Raw genomic sequence first — 23266 nt, 5'->3', positions numbered from 1 at the left:
CAGGTCGAGACAAGTTGTTACTAGTTTTACAGCATTTCTTTATGTTAGGTTACGTCACATTTTTGCATTTCATGGATTTTTTTTATTTCACATTATCCGTGATTTCTGGACTTGAATACCATGTTTTTTTTGTATGTACAGTTGAAAACAAAATATGTTTGATATCATTTTGTCCGAAAATGTTGAAGATCACGATGCTTGGAGAGGGCCGCAAGTATACAGAACTGACATCAAGAACTCCTCCTGATTTTTTTTGTCTATAACTTTCAATCCCTTAAGCATTACGTGGTTATGAAAGGGCCAAAACGGTAGCAAGTAACTACAAATTTGCTGCAAGGGCACGACAGATTATACATTTGACAGTTTAAGCCGGAGAGCAGTGTTTTTTTTTTAATGTGACATGCTATTCTTCATTTGAAACTAAAACATTGTAACTCTGGTATAATTATTACGAAGTTGGCTGTAAAACCTCATGATACCGGAGAAAATACACTGTATATTTGAACTTACAGAATATCACTTTTCAAACATGTAAAGTGATATGTGAACTGCAAATAATCTAAAGTTATTGAAAGGAAATGGTAATTTAAACCCAAAATGTTTATGGTAAATAATACGTTCATGTTTTCTAACAAATGCCCTTGTGCAAACAAATATGGTATGCTGTGTTAGTAAACTATAGATTGCTGTAAGGATGCCACCTACTGGACATAGTAACACACAACACATCAGCACAACAGATACATTTTACAATTAAATAAATGCACCTGCCAAATAAATGAATGTCAACACATCTTATCAGAATGTGCTTCTTGAGAATCAGACTTCACACATAAAACAACAATAAACTAATTCAAAACATTCTGGTTTATACTTTTGCCATAGAGTGTATTTATTACATATCCTTTTGCATATTCAATATGTCAAACAGACAAATATGACAATAAATTAAGTGCTTTGTCTGTAATATATGTATTTTACAAAATCTACTCCACCAATATTGTGCTAAGCTTTGGCAAACCCTGAAGAGATCCACAGCTTACACTCTTGACCAGCTCACTAATGTCCTTTCGACACACTGGGCATTGCTTGGCAATGGCACATATGACTTCCTCTAGAGCATCCTGTGAAGGTTGGTCTGGAAGACGACCACTGGATCCTAGCAGAGTGAAGATGTTCTGCAGCCATCCTTCATCTCTGATCAGGGTGGTTATCCAGGGCTGAGCTCGAACACAGCCACCCAAAGCCTGCAAACTGAGCCTCCAGAGCTCTCCAGCCTCCTCCCAGTGTTCCTCCCAGAGAGCGCTGATCCGTGCCGGTTTAGAAGCCTGTCCGGACTGCACAGCACTCAGGAGAAAAGACAGAACTGAGGAGAAGAAACGCCGCTGGCCAAGTTCTACAGGGTCTGCAAAGATTCAAGACACCCATTATTAAGCAGCCAGCAACAATAAACATATTCAGTATTTTTACATTTAGATTGCATTTGCTGTCATCTAATGTTCAATTAAAGGGATAGTTATCCCTGAAAATTCTGTCCAACCAAACAGTTGCTGGTAGCCATATTTTGAGCACCAGCATTCTTCTACATCATTCATTCTGACAAAATAGGTCACATAAGGGTGACTATTTTCATTTTTAGGTGAACTATCCCTTTAAAGTTACTTTTTCAAAACATTAATAATTTAGTAAAACTGTTCAAATTGAATCTTATATTATTTAAAACAATTTATTTTAGTTTTTTGCTTTTAATTTATTTAGACAAAGTAGGATAGAATTTTAATATCCATATCAGTGAACATTATTCCTAAGACAAAAACTGTTATATTTAAAATCTTTCATCAAAGTAATTTCTTGCTCTTCCTCTGAAAACTCTTTCCTATTCAGTGATGTCACCAGTGTTATTTTACTATCACTGATATACAATTATAGCTTTTGTTAAAATTTTGAATTGGACTGAATTTTGAATTATTTTAATTGTGGTTAGAAATATTTGTTTTTGACATTTTTATTAGTTTCTTTTTTGTAATAGTTTTTATTTATTACTTAAACTAAATTAATAAGAAATGTTGCCTTGTTTTCTTTTATTTCAGTAAATGATTATTTTATTCAAGTAATGAAAATGTTTTTTTTTTTTTTAAATGGTTAAGGTTTAGTTTAGATATGTAATAACCCCGCCAAGCATTTCTTTTCTTTAACTTTTTAGTTTTTTTATAAAATTCATAATTGCTAAGATACACATCCTATAAAATAGTATGTCCTACTAACCAATTTGTATCATTTCAAGCCAGTAGTACCTGTGGTAGTTGACTTCAGTCTGGCAATCATGAGACCCAAAGTGCAACAGTTTGCTGCTAAGACCAAGAGGCGTGGCTTATGGAGAAGAGCAGGCAGTGCTTCGCTCAGCATGGTCTCCAGAGCAATGAAACAAGGATCATTCCTGAGAGAGCGCAATGGAGCAGTGCATCAATTTACAGTTAAGGAATAACTTTAGCCATGTGTGAGTTCGGATCTGTGTGTACCTGACTCGTTCTGGCTCTGTGATGGCAAAGTTGAGTAAAGCCGAACACGCCGTTTCCAGACTGGGGTCTCGGGTCACCGTTTTACCACTCTGACCTCTCAATGATGCCCAACCTTTACTCAGAAAATCTACAAGCATTGCTGGAGTATCCAGCGAGAGAAGAACCCGCCTCGGCCCGGCTTCAGCGGAGAGGTGGCACAGGGCTGGAAGAAGATATCTAAGAAAGAGCAGGAACATATATACACTTAAAAAGACAGCATAAGATCTGAAAAAATTAATAAAATCTACAAATACAAATACTTTGCAGATTTTATTTTAGACATTTCCATGACCTTTCCAGGACTGTGGGAACCTTCAATTAAAAAAGGCATAATAATGACTTACCTAAGAGCAGCTTCTCTGTTCCAGGTCCCATCTTTTGAATTGTTGCTGATGGACATCTTTAACATCCAATCAGCAAGTCCCTTGCTTTCTCCCCCTCCCTTGTAGTGACTTTTAGCATAGCCGATGAGAAAAGGCAAGAGGTCAATGACATCTTCTTTCAGACATGAGGTTTCTTCAGCAAGCCAAGCACAGAGGGAGCGGAAAGTGGCGAACAAAAACGGGTCATCATAGCTGGTCTGCGCCAACTAAATGGAGAAACAATGATTAACAACTTATAAGTATTCTTAGTATTTTATCTTTTAATTAAAGTTCTCCAAATAGACTTCTAACAATACATTCACTTTTGTTCATAAGTATAGGGTCAGTTCAGATACTTTTATTCAGCAAGGATGCATTCAACTGATCAAATTATTTCTCTATCTATTTCAAATAAATACTGTTTCATTATCACCAATTCAGCATATTAGAATGATTTTTAAAGGATCAGGTGACACTAGAAGACTGAAGTAATAGTTGCTGAAAATTCAGATTTGCCATCACAGGAATAACATTTTAAAATATACTGATAGAAAAGTAGTCATTTTAAATTGTAATAATATTTCACAATATTCCTGTTTTTATTGTATTTTTGGTCAAATAAATGCAGCTTTGATGAGCATAAGAGACTTCTTCAAAAATTCTCACATGTTTTAGATAGTAAATTTCAGCGGAGAAGGCCTCCTCCAGAGCTCCAAGGACCTGTCTGCTCTGCTGAAGACTCAGGCCAGTGATAGCTGTCTGCATCTGGGCAGGGTTTGAAACCGCCCCCTGGCTACAGGCTTGTTCCATTGCCGCCTCCATGATGCGATAGCAGGCAGTGAGCGTGTGCTGCAGCTGGGGGGAGATTTCTGTACCCGGCGGCTCTTCTAGACCCATTCTCACCTCCACACAAGCCCGGTTCACCAGCAAGCAACAGAATTTAGGAGGTCCTGTGGACTCCCATCCATACAGGTCCAGAAGGCAGGCAGATACCACCAAAACCAAGCCTAAATGCTCTTGACCGAGCTTGCCCTGAATCAAAGGCCGCAGCGAAGCCCATAGATTACCCACAATCTCCTTAAGCTCCTGGCTTTCTGACTCGACCCCGGGTGGAGGAAGAAACGGCGGTATTTGAGAGCACATCTCTAATCTGTCAAGATCTGAAGCTCGGCAGAAGTTTTGCGAGATGGTTCCCAACAGCGAGAGAAGATCGGACGAGTGTCTAGCCCAAGCCCGTGGTCTTATGCTAGATGACAACAGGTGTCCCAACAGTGGAAGCCCTTTTTCATGGCTGAGAGTTTGTTTTTTGAATACGGCTCTACATAGAGCCAAAACTGCACCGCGGGTAAGAAGCTGCTCGGGGCCTTGTGGTAAAGCACATACAGCATTTAGAACCTGATAGCAGTCACAAGCCAAAGCCTCATCCAAGGTAGACATACTAGAAGAGGTCTGGGAATCTGTGGCACTTTCAGTTTGAGATCCAGGGCTGCTCTGGGCTTTATTCCCAAGTGTTTGTGTTTGTTTATCTGTCCGGTTGGGTCCGTTCTCCAGTATGCTCAGGATCAGAGGGACTGTGCTGAGAAGTTGTGGATGAGCAACCATGCTTGCGTCTGTGCTGAGAGCAGCCAGCAGAGCAGTGCCCAGAGAAATCAACTCCTCCGGGGGCAACCTGGAGCTGTCGCCACCCCGAAATGCTGTAACCAGAAGGCGTGCAGGCAGATTAAAGCCTACCGCTTCAAAAATCTGATGGAGAGTCCCGGTATCCAACTGTCCTGCTGGACACAACCTTGTGATCTAAACGCAAGAGATAACAATGAGCAATACAATATATGTTTTCGGTATAATTTAGATGAGGAGGATAAGTTGTTGCTGTTGTTGTTTACCAAGAGAAGGGCTGCTAAAATATGGCTGTCATTCTTGGCGTGATTGAGAGCATGTAGGCAGCGCTCCAGAACCTCTCTCTGAGACGGAGACAGACCACTGGGGTCAGAACTGCACCCTTCTGCTGCATTTGGCTCTGTACTGGCTGGACGCTGTGGAGCATAGACTTCCTCTGGGTTGAGATGACATCCATTCTCTGCCATCTTCTGGGCCAAACTGTGAACAACCATCAGGTATTCATGCATTAGAAGTTGTGTTAACTGCTTCAGATACTAATACGAATGTATACATGATATAATGCCTGGTGATATATTGTGCTTCTGGACTGAAAAATGTTTTTAATTGTGCTTCAGTGTGTCAGATTCAGGAATGGAGATGTAAAGGTATGTTAATGTCGTATTCTTTTTAGTTGTATTTTGATTTTAGTTAATGATTTGGCAAAATATAAAACTAAGAGTTTTAAATAGAAATTAAAATTTAAGAGTTGAATTTAAAGCATGCTAAATATATATGAATTACTTTAGAATGGTTAGTGAACAGATGTGGATCGAAACATTTTAAAGCACATGCCCTTTTTGCCCTTAACTCTGAAGTGCCCTTTTTTGGTGTTTTTTTTTTTTTATCAATGCTATGGTCACCCTTTACTGTTGTCTGTTTACAAATATTTAGCAATGAAAGTTCTTAAAACGAGCTTGTGTAAATCTTATCTCGATCCTCAAGCTGTCAGTAAGCTGATACCTCCGCCCCCTCTAGAGTCAATGACTGAAGTTCCACAGCAGCCGCACAGTAGACAACAGCTGAGCTGAACAAAGTTTTGCGAAACATCTTGTTGTTTGAATAAGTACTACTAAACACTATGTCTATAAAAGGCTCATATTTTATTTATTTGATGTCTGACTGACTCACTGACTGAGACATGTGGGACGTCGCCTGAGAGAGATGCTAGCATTTGCCATCTAGTCATAGCCATACATAGCCAACATTAAATAGCCTGTGCATACAGTAGCATTTCATCTTTTATAAAATGCGATTTTGGCCAAATGCATTTTACCACAGGAAAAACTGAGCGCTCCGTCTAGGATACATATCTACAGTTTGTAACCTGTAGATGAAAATGTAATTTGAGGCGCCGTCACCGTTTTAATGACGGACAAAAAAACAAAATTCACATTTGCACACATTCGCTGGTCAAAAACTATATATTGATAAGTAATACAACAACATATAATTTTTGAACCATCTGAAATCATAACAAACTCGCGCATAACAGGTGCGCCCCCGCGCTGTTTCGTACTGGAACTTAACACAAAGCGGACGAGTGATCCACGTCACCTAGATAACATATATAAGAAATTTCTTCTTTGATTTATGATTGCTGATACACTTAATTTATTAACATTTAGGCTAATCATGTTATGGTATACTCTCCGCTCGTCCTCACATGTATAAAATGTAGTAAAACATGGTGGTTTTTACTACAGTAATGTAGTAGTAACTAAAAAAAATTACAGAAGATCACTGTGAAATTCTTTATATTTTTATCATGCAGAATGTAATTCATGATTCATTCCAAGGCTTCATTTATTTGATCCAAAATACAGCAAAAACAGTAATATTGTGTAATATTTTTACAATTTGTTGTAAACTGTTTTCTGTTTGAATATATTTTAAAATGTAATTTATTTTTGTGATCAAAGCTGAATTTTCAGCATCATTACTCCAGTTCAGTACTCTAAAACCTGTTTATCTATATTATCTAATTATCTAATATTAGTTATTATTGTTGTTATTAATCGTGAATAAATCTAAAGCTTTTGAGACTATTATTTTGTGTTATTGAATTTGTCATGAAGATGTGACAATTTCTTCCTTTTATGCAGGCTTACTAAATAATCTTGGTATAAAAAAAAGGGAGAGGGGTGCCCTTTTTCAGTTTCAGCACATGCCCCTCAAAAGGTCTGTGCACGACCCTGATACGTAGCAAACAAACCCGGAGCCAAGTAGGATTATTTTACGCACACGTTGAAGCTACGTGGAGACGGAAAAACTCGCGAGACGTAATGAGAGAACTCGATTTCAAAATAATAGTCTTCGGCACATGAATACTTCGAGTGCAAATATTAATATTTTGTTATATTATAAAATAAATATTAACATTTATAATACAAAAATCTAAAATTAATTAAAATAAATGTATAAAATAAAATAACACTAAAAAGACACACAATAATGACTGACTATAGTACATGAATACTTTTAATTATATAATTTTATTAATAGAATATGAATAAAATCAATACAATATATTATTAGTAATTATATTATTATTATACTATAATACAAATATTAATATAACCCAAAATATAAAACATAAACAAATTAATTAATTAATAAAAAAGTTGTGCTTTTCCTGACTGGATTTAGAGGTTCCTCTATGTAACACAGGAAACAGGAAATAATGAAACGTCATAGGCTCATGGATAATGCTCTTCTGTTTGAAATGTTTAAATATGAGCCAGTGTAGAAGTCCCGTTTTTTTTTTAGCAATTATTACTGTTATCCACCAGAACTAATGTACTTACGGACCAGGAGCAACACCGATAAGTGCAGTGAGTTTGAGAGCTGAATTCAGTGCTCCGTCCCTTTAGTCTCATCCATTCATAAATAAACAGATAAATCGTTTTTATTCCATAAACACAGCCCCACTTTCGTGTTTAGCTGACATAATGAATGCTCTCTGTTTTTAGATGTCTGCTTCGCTCCCTCAGAAGGCTCTTGGTCCAGGTTTGCCTGTCATGCCCCCTTCGCAGCAGCAGCAGCCGCAGACACACACACCTCCTGGCCTCGCGCAGCCTGGGATGCCCCCACAAGGTGCCCTACGGGAAATCTCTCCCGTTTACCTGTGCCGCATCGGTCAGGAGACTGTCCAGGACATCGTCACACGCACTATGGAGATCTTCCAGATCACACGGGCCTGTCAGGTGAGTTTGCGTCCATGCCATTTAAATGTACATGGGTTCCTAGCTGCTTCATTATGAAATAGGTCTATTCAAGACATCTAATTATACCATTATTAGTACTTTTTTTTTTCAGCTTTTGGATGGGGAAATAGAACAATGGTCTATTCAATTAATATCCCTTATTATCAGAGCAGCTTCTAAAAAATAAAAAGAATACAGTTCAAACACACTGATACTCTAATACTAAATAAACACATTTATGAGATTGAAATGTAGTATTTCTTAAAACTTCTTCCATTTGAATAAAAGCACTTGAACTGCTCTGCATGGTTTCAATAAAAACAGACCAGTCTTAAGGAAATCAAGCTCACAGAATAAAATTCCTTCTTTATTCGCCTCAGTTTTGTTTGTTGCACCAGATGCAGAATTGTGCTGCATGCTGACACATGATAATGCGACTGTATCAGCTTTTCGACATGTTAAAATGTGGACAGTGGATGAGTCTTATATTCCTATGCATAAAGATGTATTAAAATCGTAACCAAACATTAGAAATAAAACATATAAAACATATGGAAGAAAATCTATGTTTTTATTTGGACATGCATAAAATATTTCAGAGCTTGAGAAGCAAATTCTAAATACTGCATAATAAATTTCACTGTGGCACTGTGTTGAAAAACAAAATAAGACTAGTGCATTTGGGAACCAGATATACTTACTGATATACAGATATACTTACTGTAAATCTGGTTGTGTTTCTTCTAGCTTCCCAACGGTGTGACACAGAGTCAGGCAGCGTATCAGGACCGCTTTGGGAAGCTGCAGGAGCATCTGCGTCAGCTGACACTGCTCTTCCGTAAGCTGCATCTACTGTATGAACGCTGTGCAGAACTGACACCTGACCTCCAGGAGTCTCCAGCTGAGGTGAGTCTAATCGATGTTTGATGCACAGAATAGCTCTTCTGTTTGTTCATTTGCCCTTTTTCCTATTAAATATTTCACTTATTCTGACTAGCCTCTTAGGTCACAATTGAAATTAATTTAATAACTATTTTTTAGATGTATTAAATTTGCTTCTGCATTTTTATAGAAAGTAAAGGAATGTATTTTAAATGCATTTGGAAATAGACTTTTTTATTTATATTTTAAACCTGTAAAGTCTGATGTATGAAATAATAGTGGGGAAAAAAATCATTTTTTTTGAAATGCAAAAGTTTAAACCATTAGACTTCTGTTAGCATGTAATGTAAATCAGTGAGATAGATACCATATAATACAATGATAATGTTACATGTCATGCTGAATTGAATTCATTACAGTGCTGTACATTATGAAATTAATGCTGTTAAAACTTTTTTTTTTTTCTTAAACAATAGCAAATTAAGCAGGAAATATGAACACCTTACCAAGTACCCAATTTGGTCTCATATCTTCTCATATAGTCAGACTGCAATACTAAAATAGATTTACATGTAAAGTTACTTGCATTTATTATGTAAATTGAATAAACAGTGTGCTTACAGAGTTTATGGATATATTAAAAGCTTTTATAAAGCTTGCAGCAACATTTAACTTACACTTTCTCTTTCAAGAATCTTGTTTTCATCAGGGCAGCATGAACAGTCAACAAATGCTGCAAGATCTGTGAATCAAGTCAGTGGGATTTAAAATGTAATATAATCCTGGAAATATAGTTTGAGTTTGAAAGATGAGATAAAAGGCATATTTTTTTTTAAATTTGCTGTTAAAATTAGCATTAAATGACAAAAAAAAATCATTATTGGTCTCAGACTTTTTTATTATTCATTCAAATAAGATGCAATTCCAGGAGACAGTTATTAGTACAGATATCATTTCAATAATGTGTTTGCTTTCGTCCTTCCAGCTGATTCCTTATGTGGGAGAAGAGACGACACCTGTGAGAGCGGAGGCGTGCAGCCCAGCGGTTATTCAGGAGAGACAGGAGGTTCTAGAGGTTTGTTTCATTCATCATTATCTCTGAACATACTATTACACTGCAGTATACACCTACAAGATATGCTTATTTATCTGGGTGAAAAAACACCCCTATAAACATGGGCAGAGGGTGGGTATTTACTTTAAAGAGACTTATATAATTTTCAGATGTGGATTTGTCTTTGAAAAAGTCTTTTTAATGCTATCATAATTTTTTATTCTAATCTGCAAATATAAAGAGTTTAAATTAAGAAATTGTAATTTGTAGAGTAAAATATATATTAAGATGCATTTATTTGATTAGAATAAAGTAAAATTTAGAAATATTATTACAATTTAAAATGCATTTCATTCCCATGATGGCAAAGCTGAGTCATTACTCCAGTCTTCAGTGCCACATGATCTTTCAGAAATCATTTTAATATGCTGATCTGGTGCTCAAGAAACATTTCTTATTATTATCAATGTTGAAAACAGTTGTGCTGCCTAATATTTTTGTGGAAACAGATACATTTTTCCAGGGTTGTTTGATAAATAGAAATTTCAGAAATTAGTTACTTTGAAATAATTGATACAAAATATTTTTGTTAACATTATTAATGTCTTTATTGTCACTTTTGATCAGTTTTATACATCCTAGCTAAATGAAAGTATTAATTTCTTAAAAAAAAAAAAGATGCATGTAATAATAGTGCACTGAGCTTTCCATATAATTTTTTTTAACAGAAAGTGAGACAGAAGAACCAGGAGATGAAGGTGCTAATGGACCAGATGAGGAACCTCCTGTGGGACGTCAATGCTATGCTCACGATGCGAAAATGACAGTGGTATGCTTCCTAGTAAACATCTGGCCATCTTCTGCGAACCCTCATCTGCGGTCTTCTCACTCTCACACAGATCGCAGTGGATGGCAGACTGCCTTTCATTCACTACTCTTGCAAATGCTACATAATATTTCATCTTGACAAATGAGATCAGACTCTGCAGCTCTTTGTGGTCCTGCCTCATTTACAGCGGTAAATCACAATGCTCTGATTAATAACCGCTTCGTCAAAGTGCCAAATTAGCATCAGAAACAGGAAATAATGTGAAAGCCATGTTGATAATGTAAGCTAGCCATGTTGTTGGCATGATAAATGAGCACTGAGGACTGAGCTTTGTAAATAACGGTGCTTACACTTTGGTCTTCTGTGCGCTGAACTGTGTGATGTGTTTCACACTCTTGCTCCTCAGCAAATATGTACTCAGGTAGAGTGTGTGTTTCCCTGAGCTCTGCATTACACTCCTGATAATCTGCCTTCTGGGGCAAGGGTCGTCTAAAAAGAAGCTAATGAATTGTAGAATGATAGGTTTTGTAAACTAAAGACTTTATACAAAATAAAAAAAAAGAAAAACAACTTGCATCTTTTCTTTTAAAAAATACAAAAAGAAATTCTTAACAGCAATTGACATTTTCTGCCATGTAACATACAATTCCATCTAAAACTAGACATATTTATAATGTTAAAAAGCTTATATTTCAAATAAATGCTGTTATTTTGAACTGACTATTTATCAAATATTCCTGAAAACATTTATCAGTTTCCATTAAAATATTAGTCAGCACAACTGTTTTCAACATTGATGATAAAAAGAAATGTTTCTTGAACAGCAAATCAGCGTATTAGACAGCTGTGCCAACACAGAAATAAATTACATTTTAAACTATATTAAAATATAAAATGGTTATTTTAAATCGTAATAACATTTCTTATTACTGGTTTTATTGTATAATAAATGGAACCTTGGTGCTAGTCTAAGACTTGTTTCAAAAACACACTTTTTTAAACTGTAGTGTATGCTTTAAAACCAGCCAATAATAAAACTACAAAATTTTGAACTACATGTCTTATGAACAACCAGTCAGTAATTACAATAATTTTCACAAACTTTAAGTGCACAAAGCTTCATTTCAATTTCAAATAAATGTTGATTCAGTAACTGCTCTGTGAGATTCGTCAGAGTGATACAAACTGGTGAATCCTGAGTTCAAGAATATTTTTAAATAATTTATTACAATTGGCTCATAAGAATCATTTGCTTGTGCATCTGTAAGTATACACTTTTCCATATACTTCAATATAAATTTTATCCTAATAATCTATTTCAGCTTTAAATTGTCTGAAAAATAATGCTTTTTTGGGCATAGTTGCTTGAAACAGCAAAATGAAAGCTTAATTTTACAAATACAGCCACAAACACAGTTTGCATTTTGGAATAATTTTATTGGTCATGTAATTACCACATCATGTAATCAGTCAGTTGCTTGTCGACTCACTGTAATGTGAGTGACATCCACAGCACCATTAGGCACCTTTAACGCTACAAACTCCTCCAGTCAAACAGCAGTTGGAATGATTGACAGATCTATGATGTTTTCTCATCTATGAAGCTGCCAGTCATAAATTGAGAACTGGTCATAAGAGGGAAAAAAAATGCCTCTTGTCCACCAACTGGCCACCACAAGCTAGGAGCCAGCAGTAGACAGTGCTGAAGTCTCTCCGTCAGTATCAGTTTGTGATCCGTCGCCACTATGTTCAGCTTGGCTCAGACGCGCTCCAGGTCTTTGTACCTCTTGCGCAGGACGGACACGTGGTCCTTGAAAAGTACGGGGTCCAGGCGAAACTGAGAGTGCACTAGAGGCATGTAACCAAACCAGCTTGCAAAGGTGCTGACACACTCCTGCCTCTGGGTAAAGTGCTCAGGGTTCACCCATGGGGCCGTCTTAGTGCCCTTAGAGTGGACAGGATATAAGACATTAAAAATACATCACATTATATATATATATATATATATATATATTTTTTTTTTACAATTGCTTGGACACACTTCTCAATACTTCACACAGTTATCATTACCAACTTTCAGCTTGGCACAGCAATAAATTTCACTTCCAAAATGAACTTAATCTACCAAAACACTTACAATTGTCTCAAATCAAGTGATTCTTCCATAATGCTAGCAAATGATGTCACCCAAACACACGTTTTATCACTCATAAAACAATGACCTAAAAAACACTAACAACAGGTAGCAGTTTGTTTTCTTTTATAAAATTCCTTACAAAACAGGAATGTTTTATTTTAATATACTATTACTGAAGAAGTGTTGGATCCCTTATATACAGTCATTTGAAAGATGTAGACATTAAATGCATTTTGTGCCAAACAAATGGAAAACGATCTACAGTTTAGACAACATAGACTGCTGCTTGGAGAGTTCTGAAAAAGTTACTTATTGAGAAATAGGTCCTAGTGATAGTGACCTAGCGAAAAACAAACAACAAAAAACCCTTCTCTTTTGGAAAAGACAATATAAGTACAATTTAAAAATAATTTAGAATTTAAAATGATTTACATTCCAAACTTTAGTAAATCTTTAAAACACAAATTAAGATATTTTTAATAAACCTGAGAGATTTTCTGTTCCTGTGCTGTCCATGTAACCAAAACTTAAAAAATCTAAAAAGGTTCTAAAGGCATGATGAAATATTATCAAGAGATTCAGTCACTTTTTATGATTAACCAATTTAATTTATATTTATTTTTTATACAGAAACACACATACATAGAGTGAATCAAACATTAAAGCTTTGTATGTATATCATTGATTAATTTTATGATGTCTTTAGAATCTTTTTAAAGATTTTAATCTTTTAAGTTTTGGTTACCTGCACTTTCAATGGAGGGACAGAAACCTGTCAGGTTTCATTTAAATATCTTAGTTTCTCTTTAGAAGACTAATCAACATCTTGGGTTTGGACTGACATGACGGTGAGTACATGATGACAGAAATTTCATTTTTGGGTGAACTATACCTTTAAGATTCAAAGGTATGTAAACCTTTGAACTGGCTTATTTGAGCAAATTCTGTTATATTTTGTCCTGTGGACCATATGTAGACATCTGTTTTGTGAAACTGCTTCTTCAGGACATTAGTAAATAAAAATAACACACAATTTTATGATTCTGCTTATTCTGTTAAAATTATTAAGATATTGCATGTTCTGCAAGGGGTATGAGTAGAATTGTAAGTATAAAATTTTGTCTTTGGACTCACCTGCAAGGTGGGCATCTCTTTGTACTGCTTCCTCTGTGCTACTTTAATCGGTGGCAGGTTTGTCACAGAGGAGACCAGGAAATTCATCAGGATATCCTCACAGTTAGAGGTGCGATCCACCAGCGCACGCAGAGAGGAGGGCAGGTAGTGAGAGAACAGGTGATGGTAGTACCTGTGAGACCCAAAGACATCAACACATAATCGAGAGCATTGTCTCTGCAGATCAAGTTAGAGAGCTTGATGAAGCGTGAGAGACATACACAGTGTCTTGTCAGGATATGTCAGCTGCAGACAGTTACCTGTGATAAAACGCCGCTCCGGTGAGGACGATGGAGTACTCGTTGGTCCATTTAGAGGTGTAGCCCCAGGCTTTTTTTACAGGGTCCCAGAAATGGCTTCTGGGAGGGTAGCCAACAATCCTGTCTGGGAAACTCCGCCACACATGGAAAGCAAAATCGATCTGGAAGTGTCAGATTAGAGAGGAAAAACATGAATTAGCCTTGTCAGATGTCAAAATGTAATCACATGTAATCTGATTTATTTAATTTAGTTTAGACTCTTTCTATGACCTAAGGCATCTACCAGAAGATATCAGATAAAAAACAAACGTAAAAAAAATTGAAAAGATATAAATGTTAGTTTATATGTATTATATTATACTTCGCTGGTCAACAGCACCGTGTCTTCATCCAGGCTCAAAACTGCCTCCGTCTCAATCGCTGCATGTGGCAGGAAACGGCTGCTCGTCTGTGAACACAGAAGGTGGCAGAGAAAAGAGCTGAGTGAGAGAGCACAAGATCTCGCCACCGCTCACAGACATGACTTGACTGTTCTCTCACTTGAATACTCACTTTCCTTCTGCCATCTGTGATGATAAGGGGCACTGGCATAGGCGGCCATTTACTCCGGTGAGGGGGCGGCTTCTCACTGTTCCACAGGATGATGATCTGACAAGAAACCCAAACAAGAGCACCCACTATCACAGCATGCACACCAAACTGGTTGATGTGTCTTCTTGTTGGCTTTTCTCAGTGTCCAACTATATAAACACTTAACTGATGTGGATCTTCACTGATATCATTGAACAAAAGTTCATTCCTTAGTGGTGCAACAGGTGCTACTGTAAGTTTGTTGAGATTGATATTAGTCTATGTTTTTATAAACACTGACAGTGCAGTACCTGTGAGCAGTATTTTGACTTGGAGACGACTTGAAGGAGCTTCATGATTGGCTGAGACTGGGACACCAGAGGTGAGGTGGCATGAATTACAGCAGTGAACTCCTGACCTGGGCTGATACCTACATCAACCGAGGAAAAAGAGTGAGCGTCCTTGCCATTGAGGCACTTATGCATATGACTACTGTATATACTTGTAGATATTATACTTTATATAGTGCTCAATGGCACAATATTTAGAATAGCAAACTACCACTGTTATTTTAGTATTATTTACATACTATTATAGTATTTATTCATATTTTTACTTAGGTTTTATTTTTATATTTTCAGTTTTCATTTAAAGTTTTGCTTAAGTTTTAGTCATTTCGTTGTGTGCTTTTTATTCATTTTCATTATTTAAAAAAAAATCATTTCTAAAAAGCTTTTTACTTTTAAATAGTTTTAGTTATAGTAATTTCAGTTTCAACTTATTTCATTTACTTGTCAAGGCAACATTTCTAATTTTCATTCAGTCTTAAAATTAAATTTTTTAATCAGTTCTTACATTTTTTAAATCTAATATTTATATTTAAATTTCAATTACCTATTTTTAATAGTTTTAGTTTTTAATTATCAATAACAAACACTGCTACCAAACTACTAATTCAATTTTTGCAGTATGCATACTATTTACAGTAAAATCTTCTATTACTTTTGACAAAATGTATCCCGTAATGCAATACAATCAACCTTACGGTTTGACAAATGAACTGAGGAATGAATGACGATTGAATATCACCATGATTATTTACATCTTTCTTGACTCATTATTTTACTTATATATCATAAAATTATTTTGCACAAAATATGATGAAATGGCTAAATAGCGAAGATAATAAGTGGACTTTATTCATTGAATAAAACATACAACATATTTAATGAGGTCATGTGACGACAACAACTAAGAACACAATATTTACATTTTTATTCTTATTTTTTTTGTTTGTTTATAATGTACATTTTGTGATTAATCATTATTTGTTTTCTTGTTATTCTGTTCAAATTAGTATTCAGGCAATATACACTTAAAACTAAAGGTGCAAAAAGGTGGTTGCGCAGCAATGTCATAGAACCATTTTGGGTTCCCCAAAGAACCTTTTTTCTTGTAAAGAATTCCCCCCCACTATAAAAAACATTTTGTGCAATGGAAAAATTACATGGAGTTCTTTATGGAACCATAGATGCCAATAATGAACAGTACGGCACAGCATGAAGTGCACCAGTATTCCATTCCGAATAAATATGCATACTAAAAAAAATATATAAATATCTGGCACAGGCTTACCAAGGTTTAAGTAATAGAAGGGGTAGTGTGCCAGGTGCGTCGAGTACTCGGGCAGAACCAGCAGCCCTCCTGGTAAGGCATTCCACATGAATTTATTTCTGGAGATGTGCGAGTACACTCTGTCCTTTATTATCTGGCAGACATCAAAATGGTAGCATTCAATATAACAATCACATCAAATCAAACAGACACATTTAATCCCTATCAGTTTTCAAGATGATAAGTTTCACCTGCTGGCCAGCAGGGGGCAAACCAAAGCCATACTGTTGTGCAAAATTGACATTCCATTTGCCAATTAACCTAAGGGCAGGCAACTAAGTATGTGCTAATGATGTATGGCATTCTTCACTGGTTTAATTTCCCCTGACAGACCTTTCTCTCTGTCAGACATGCCGCTGTATGCTACACATCTAAAATGACCCAGCTCTCACCTCCAGTGTGGTGAGTACAATCTTATCCACGGAGGAGAAGTAGGCCTCCCAGAGCATCTGTGTACGCTGTCTGAGAGCCAGCACCCTGTCAATGCCCACAGCCCGCACCGTAGAAGGTACCTGAATGAACAAAGTGGCAAAGAATTAACCGGTGAGGTTAATTGGTGTTCCTATAGAAACCTTAGTATCGAGTTTCTACCTGTCACCTCCACAAACTCTTCAAGACAAAAATATGCAGCACTGACAAAAATGTTTTGCAGTGAAATGCTACAGTACCCTACATTATTTTTCAACGCGGAAGTAAGCTATTTTCTGTGAATGTGCGAGACTTTCGATTCATTTGTAAATTACTAACAAAGGGCAAATGACAAAGTGCAGTAAACGGTTAAAAGTATAGTTGTGCTACAAACCAGTGTGTTTAGAATTACCTGTTTTCAATCAAGCATCGTAATGAGCTGATTTCTATAGCTAAAAATAACTATATAGCCTATATAAAAACAGGAAGTCCGTTCTTATCTTAAAAATCTTAATTTATTTAAACTAAGTGGCATTATATTTCAATTTTGATTATTTATATGTCTTATTAAAACCTCTTATTACAGCTCTGTATATTCTAATTATTCTCCTTATTATTCGTCATTGACCGTGGCAAAGCTGTATTGAAACTGATGCCTATTTTATGTCTGTCGCGTTTCTGTGTTAACGCTGACTTGCGCCACAAGGATACGTTTTCTACGTGTATTTATGCTTTGATTTGAAAGAAAACAGTGCATCCTTGTGGCGCGGCTGACACAGAAGAGCGTAGGCTGCCTGCATTCAGCTCATATTCTCCAACATGGCGCTACGGTGATGTGGAGCGACACAGAGGACACAAATTGTTGAATAAAGTCTTAAAGGTATTTTTGTTTTATTTACATACAAAAAGCATTCTCGTCGCTTCATAACGTTATGGTTGAACCACTGACGGCAGATGGATTATTCTGACAATGCTTTTTGTGTATTTTACTTGGGAGTCTATGGGAAAGTAACAAGCCTCCCGGTTTTAATCCAAAATATCTTAAATTGTGTTCCGAAGACGAACTAAGCTTTTATGGGTTTGAAACGACATGGGGGTAAGTGATTAATGACAAAATTTTCATTTTGGGGTGGAGTATCCCTTTAACAAATGCTCTAAAATGTTCGTTGTTAGTTCATGACACCTTATACTTTAACTAATGTTAACAAATCGAACCTTAATGAAATGTCACACAGCAGCAAGAGTAGGTAAATGGCAGTGGTGAAAGTCACAAAATCTAATAACGCACACTTTCCCTTATACATTCATATGAAATCTTCATGATAGAAAAGTGCTTGTGCAACTACCAACGTATGTTTTAATTAGTGGCTTCTTCCATCCTTATGTTCCCTTCTCAGGAAAATGACATTATAGTACTTCACAGGAAGGGCTGTTACCTGTAGTAACAGTCTCTCATCGCCCTCAATGACTGCCTGGTTCCACTGGATGACATCAGAGAAGGGTAACTCCCATCCGTTACTGAGTAACACCGGGATACAAGCGGCCTGTGAGGGATACAACCACAAGAGACAGAAAGTGGCTTAGACTATAATTAGCATCAACACAATCAATTTATCTAATGAAAAATAAACGCACACACAAGAAAACAGACAAAGTTCACCCCAAATGCACTAAAAAATACACACAGTGCATCTGATTTTTCCCTTTAGGCGAGGTTATGAGATATATAGCGTGTGATGAAAAGGCTGTTTGGATGTTTAAGAAGTCTCAGAGGGGCCTGTGCATGACTCATTGCTCCCATCCAGCATTTTTATCAAACACACCGCCAGACAGATGTGTTAATTACCCCATCTCCCTCGCCTCGAATAGGAGGGTGAGGCAGGAGAGGAACAGGGGTCCATGATTTATTGAAGTAGAGTTGCTCGCCTCCCCTCTTGTTTACTATTCCATCTTGATGTTGCTCTACTTTTCCTCCCAGATTCATTGTTTGTCTTTTTTCTTCTTCTTTTCGTCATTCAGCTCATATTCTGGTCTACAGTGAGATTTTTAATTAAATCACAAGAGAGAGCAATCCTAAGAACGGGCCAAGATCAAACACATCCCCTCTAGCTGTGTGCAGCCATGCTTTCATCCTAAACAGCGTTAGAGGACACATAGGCGGACAGCAACAAATTGCTTCAGGTGACTGATTGCTACCTTGGCCTACTAAGCCCACAGAGACCCAGGAGCTGGCCTTTGTTTCATGCTCTGGGATGATAGCTCTAGGGCCGCCCGACTAGCATGGATCCATCTTGGCACTGATCCATTCCGTGGTTGCTTGCACAGCCATTTTTCTGCAAGGAGTGTGTCGAGGAATCAGCACCACAGAGTGGTTGCGAGATTAGAGAGAAAGAAAGCAGGATGATAGGGGTCGGAGGAGAACAGTGGTTCTCATGCTGTATTGTGTAGATTTTTGCAGTACTAATTTACAGTACTAAGATTTTTTATTTAAATTGCTGTAGTTATGATCCATATACATTTATAAAACAGATTGCTCTGACATTATTTGGATGAGTCATGTTTGAAGCCACTGTAAAAATCACACCACATAAATGTTTATTTTGGTAACTATTAATAAAAAATAAAATAAATGATCTCATTATTAAAAATTCCATTTTAATTTAACATATTATTTTTATTTTATTTCTATTCTAAGTCTATCGATAATGTATATTAGAAAAATTCCAAGCACTTCTAGACAGACTAGAAAGGATTCCAAAAAATATATATAATATTAATGCTTTGAAATGGACTGAAAAGTTTGTATATCAGTGTGTGAATCTGCAATGAAATACTAAATTAGTTTTTTTTTAGATGCTGTTCTAGTAGCATCTGTTCACAAATCTGCAAAAGGGCCAGTCAAGGGATTGATGAGACAGCAACATGATTTATCTTAATTTCAAGGATATGGATATTAATCAAAAGATGGCTTTATGTCACTCACACAGTCCGTAGGCTTGCGCCCAGAGATGTCAATGTACCCACTGCTGAAAAAATGAATTGGAACATTGTGACTAGATGCAGGAGTGTAACAGGGCTGTAATGGCCCCCCACCTTTGATTGGAAAATGTTTAGTGTCGTCCACCTCTAAAATCCCATTTTTACCCCCGACTAGGTGCTACTTGGCCTGAAATGTTTGAGAACCTCTGTTCAAGAATTTTCAGCAGTACTGGTAATTGTCAGTTCTTTCTGTGGCTTTGGCTGCCTCCAAAGAAAAGAGATCTATGGAACTCAGACAGGGGCTTATATGGAAAAGCACAGAGGGAGGAAAAGACAGAGGAGTAGAGTGAGGGAGTGCCGAGGAATCAGTGTGAGGGCCGAGCTGGCTGCCAAACCCACCGTTCTGTGGATTTATCCATTCAGCACAGCTCGGCAGAGTCGAAGCGAAGGCACCCTTCGTGAGCTTCCGGCCCTTTCACACAAACCACCAGGACGCCAAGAATATATGCGCCTGGGAAGTTTTTCCACTCGACGGCTAATGTGCTGTTTGGGAGACTCCGAAACCTGACTGTTTTCATAGTCTGCCAAACCTTTCTTGCATCTCTAAATGGCTTGTTGAAGCATACTTGGTTGCATTCAGTTTTCAGGTCAATTCATAGTTTTCAGTCACGTGACTGGCTCGAAGACCCGGCGTGCAAAACATCCATATAACTGCAGCACAAGCCTGTCAATTTTCTATCTGTTCCAATCCAAAAATATTTAGATGACCTCTCAAAAGAATAAAACAAAGATATGTGAACAAAATGCAAGTTTTGGCCATTAGCAATCCATATAAAGCACCCGCCACAATATTTCAGTCACTAAAAACTTTGGTACATTCTAAAATGTTTAATGTGAAAACACTTGAAGTGCCTTTAAAAAAGTGATATTTAAAGATCAAATTCAGTACACATTTTATTGATGATGCTTGCTTTATGCATTCAAGCAAATGAACCCGAACGTAATGAACTAAATGGTTAAGCTTCTTCTTTTTAATGGTTTTCTATGGGAATTAATCTTTGCGCATTGCATTTATATTCTGGGTTCATCTGCTTGCCTGTACAAAGTATGCATCATCAATAAGGTGTATACTAAACTTGGCCTTTGAGTATCATTGTCTTACTACATTACTACTTAATGCAAACCTCATAAAAATAACTGGCGGTTAGAGGAGGGCCATGTTTTGCCCTCCATGTGGGCGTTCCTGTAAGGGTTGTGTGAAAAAAAAAATTAGTTTAAAAATGTTTTACCTGCAAAGACTCCAGGAAACGGAACGACCCCAAGCGCCGACCGCGGGGGACAAGACAGAAGGTGGAGTTGTGGAGCAGCTCTTGATAGTCAAATCTATGAAGGAAAAATGGAAATAAATAAAATTCGGTTAAAATATGGCAACCGCACAGTCATGGCCTATTGTTCAGGATTTACTACAGAATACAGATTTTACATGAACTGATCCAAAAAGTAACAAAGCAGAGATACAATACCATTCAGAAGTTTGCGGTCAGTCATGGCCTATTGTTCAGGATTTTATAATTAAGAAGTTTGCGGTCAGTGAGATTTAAAAAAAAAAAACATTTTTTATGTTTTAGAAGTCTTTTATGCTCACCAAGACTGCATTTTTAAAACATTTTGAAACATTTTGCTTATATTCGTGTAAACCGTGGTAAAAAAATTTTCAGGATTCTTTGATGAATATAAAGTTTCAAAGAACAACATTTATTTGAAATAGAAATATTTTGTAACAAACTTAATCTTTATTGTCACTTTTGATCATATGATCCCAAACTTTTTAACGATACTTAAAGGCAGTTAGTTAATATGCTCTGAAATCTGATCTGTGGTGGACATATAAGTAATAAGAGTTTGAACCTGACTTTTTTTCTTAATGTAGCTCATCATTTCCTGTGCTATCAATAAAGTGTCAAAGAAGCGGAAAGTAAAATGAAAAAACACCAACATTAAGGAAACCCATTACCCAGTACAAAGAGCAACTGTACAAATGCTGTTTAAAGAGAGGCTCTTTGAGAGCCACACTGGCACTACTCAAAATGCAGCCATGCTAGAAGCGTGTTTTGATCTAAGCAAGCCCATCGTCTTTGCCTCAAGCTGTTGTCCCTGGCAACCATTTATGGTTTCTAAGAATACGCTGAATGTGTGGGTGAAGGTGGGAATGCTGTGGTTGACCCAGAGTGTGTTAATGAGATTGGAAACTGGGTATTGTACAACAGATCCGATCCCAGATAGATGTTCTGTCAGCACAGCAAGTGCTGAGCTGCCATCTGCCCTGAACAGAAAAACATTTTATTGATGTGGCCTGACATATTCAGTATGAATTTTCTGCTGAAAGTCACAGTGAAGGTGAAAATAAATAAATAAATAAAAATAAAATAAACATTATAATGTATTATGAAAGTTATGAAAGTAAATTTAAATATCATTTTCAATATTGTTATTGTTAAATCTAAAACTACTAAAAATTGTTTTTGGCAATTGAAATAAAGCTGAGATAAAATATAATTATTATAATTAAGAATTAAGAAAAAAATAGTTTAAACTAAAATTAAACTGAATATAAAAAAATAAAAACTAATTTAAAATAATAATAATAAATACTATAGCAGTATATAAATCATTCTAAAAAAACAATAATTGTGAGAGAAAATTCCATGCAGGTATAGCATTCCTAAAATTTATAGTAGTTCTAGAAAAGCTGTTTATATCAATCTCCAGCTTTGTATATTCTCCTTGTCAACATCTCTGCCATGTCAATGAACTTCTCATTGACACACAAAAATGTTTTTCTTCTGGTTAGAACTGTGTGTGTGCTGCTTACTGGATATCATTTGAGTGTCCATTTTACTGTAAGACCCCTTATTTTGCTTGGCTCCAGGTCATCCATGTGTGGGTAGAACCGTTACAACACTGAAAGAGCCCAATGTTCCCTATCAGCCCAGCAGAACAAGTCCACACTGCCTGGCCCTGAGCAAAACCTCCAATGAGAGCGTAAACACACTTGTATGAAAGCATCTGTATTTCCATTTAGCAGGAGGTGTGTTTATTTACTGGAGTAAACACTGCTACCATACATCTTTCTGTCTTGGCACCCCTCTCAAAGCACTCTGAGAATTAAGAGCCAATCCACCATCTCTCTTTGACCTGCCTTTCAATTTCATTTTTTTTTTCAACATGCATCATCTCTGAGCATCCAAACAGAGTGCATGTTCAAAAATAAATAAAAATGACAATGAGTGCTTGTATTAAATCCCTGCATAGGAACCCTTAAAAATACAGCTGGACTTTTTTTTATTTTGTGATAATGTGACTGATCATACATCCTGCTTAATGCACTGCACCAAAAAAATACATAAATGGACATTAAATATTATTTTGAGTTTAAATGATGTTATTATGCATGAAGAAGATGAACACAGAGTGATATAAGTGACATGAAACATCTGCATGGCAACAGTGCATTTTAT

The 23266-nt window shown here is 36.5% G+C and overlaps 3 protein-coding genes across 7 annotated transcripts in view; 1 reads left to right on the top strand and 2 right to left on the bottom strand.

Moving 5' to 3' along the window:
- Nucleotides 1–861: 861 nt before the first annotated feature.
- LOC109075431 (neurochondrin-like) lies at nucleotides 862–6836 on the bottom strand. The gene is made up of 7 exons (XM_042777123.1): nucleotides 6777–6836; nucleotides 4804–5031; nucleotides 3587–4714; nucleotides 2903–3147; nucleotides 2520–2735; nucleotides 2295–2437; nucleotides 862–1405 (listed from the first exon to the last, which is right to left on the bottom strand). The coding sequence occupies exons 2-7, from the start codon at nucleotides 5029–5031 to the stop codon at nucleotides 987–989; spliced, it is 2379 nt and encodes a 792-aa protein (XP_042633057.1). The 5' UTR covers nucleotides 6777–6836; the 3' UTR covers nucleotides 862–986.
- Nucleotides 4910–15127, top strand: LOC109075436 (mediator of RNA polymerase II transcription subunit 30-like). Of its 3 annotated transcripts, XM_042777130.1 has the most exons (6): nucleotides 4910–5034; nucleotides 7549–7782; nucleotides 8530–8688; nucleotides 9650–9739; nucleotides 10447–10547; nucleotides 14991–15127. In XM_042777130.1, exons 1-5 carry the CDS (start codon nucleotides 4984–4986, stop codon nucleotides 10540–10542), a joined length of 630 nt encoding a protein of 209 aa, XP_042633064.1. In that variant the 5' UTR covers nucleotides 4910–4983; the 3' UTR covers nucleotides 10543–10547; nucleotides 14991–15127. The 3 variants fall into 3 exon arrangements, with proteins under 3 accessions (XP_042633064.1, XP_018946885.1, XP_018946886.1); XM_019091340.2 differs by lacking the exon at nucleotides 14991–15127 and having other exon boundaries at nucleotides 10447–11393; XM_019091341.2 differs by lacking the exons at nucleotides 4910–5034; nucleotides 14991–15127 and adding an exon at nucleotides 7228–7410 and having other exon boundaries at nucleotides 10447–11390.
- LOC109075422 (exostosin-1c-like) overlaps nucleotides 11964–23266 on the bottom strand; it is a 45923-nt gene continuing 34620 nt past the window's right edge. For all 3 annotated transcript variants that reach the window (XM_042777125.1, XM_042777127.1, XM_042777126.1), the window contains exons 3-12: nucleotides 21038–21131; nucleotides 18206–18313; nucleotides 16754–16873; nucleotides 16323–16455; nucleotides 14999–15117; nucleotides 14670–14765; nucleotides 14479–14565; nucleotides 14118–14278; nucleotides 13819–13990; nucleotides 11964–12492 (exon numbers count right to left, since the gene is read on the bottom strand). In XM_042777125.1, the coding sequence (XP_042633059.1) occupies nucleotides 12307–12492; nucleotides 13819–13990; nucleotides 14118–14278; nucleotides 14479–14565; nucleotides 14670–14765; nucleotides 14999–15117; nucleotides 16323–16455; nucleotides 16754–16873; nucleotides 18206–18313; nucleotides 21038–21131 (1276 nt within the window). In that variant the 3' untranslated portion in view covers nucleotides 11964–12306. The remainder of the gene's footprint in view (nucleotides 12493–13818; nucleotides 13991–14117; nucleotides 14279–14478; nucleotides 14566–14669; nucleotides 14766–14998; nucleotides 15118–16322; nucleotides 16456–16753; nucleotides 16874–18205; nucleotides 18314–21037; nucleotides 21132–23266) is intronic.

Source organism: Cyprinus carpio, chromosome A19, assembly GCF_018340385.1.
Source record: "Cyprinus carpio isolate SPL01 chromosome A19, ASM1834038v1, whole genome shotgun sequence".
In the NCBI taxonomy this organism is placed as follows: domain Eukaryota; kingdom Metazoa; phylum Chordata; class Actinopteri; order Cypriniformes; family Cyprinidae; genus Cyprinus; species Cyprinus carpio.
The sequence above is the reverse complement of the archived record's forward strand: the minus strand, read 5'-3'. Positions and strand labels throughout refer to the sequence as shown.

What these genes read in the sequence shown, in the direction of transcription:
- LOC109075431 (XM_042777123.1), bottom strand. Translation starts at nt 5,031, where the DNA reads ATGGTTGTTCACAGTTTGGCCCAGAAGATGGCAGAGAATGGATGTCAT. An exon ending in TTTTAGCAGCCCTTCTCTTG is followed by an intron (nt 4,715 to 4,803) that starts GTAAACAACAAC and finishes TCTTGCGTTTAG; the next exon opens with ATCACAAGGTTGTGTCCAGC. An exon ending in ACTGAAGTCAACTACCACAG is followed by an intron (nt 1,406 to 2,294) that starts GTACTACTGGCT and finishes GAATCTTTGCAG; the next exon opens with ACCCTGTAGAACTTGGCCAG.
- LOC109075436 (XM_042777130.1), top strand. Translation starts at nt 4,984, where the DNA reads ATGACATCCATTCTCTGCCATCTTCTGGGCCAAACTGTGAACAACCAT. An exon ending in AAACTGTGAACAACCATCAG is followed by an intron (nt 5,035 to 7,548) that starts GTATTCATGCAT and finishes CTCTGTTTTTAG; the next exon opens with ATGTCTGCTTCGCTCCCTCA. An exon ending in AGATCACACGGGCCTGTCAG is followed by an intron (nt 7,783 to 8,529) that starts GTGAGTTTGCGT and finishes TGTTTCTTCTAG; the next exon opens with CTTCCCAACGGTGTGACACA.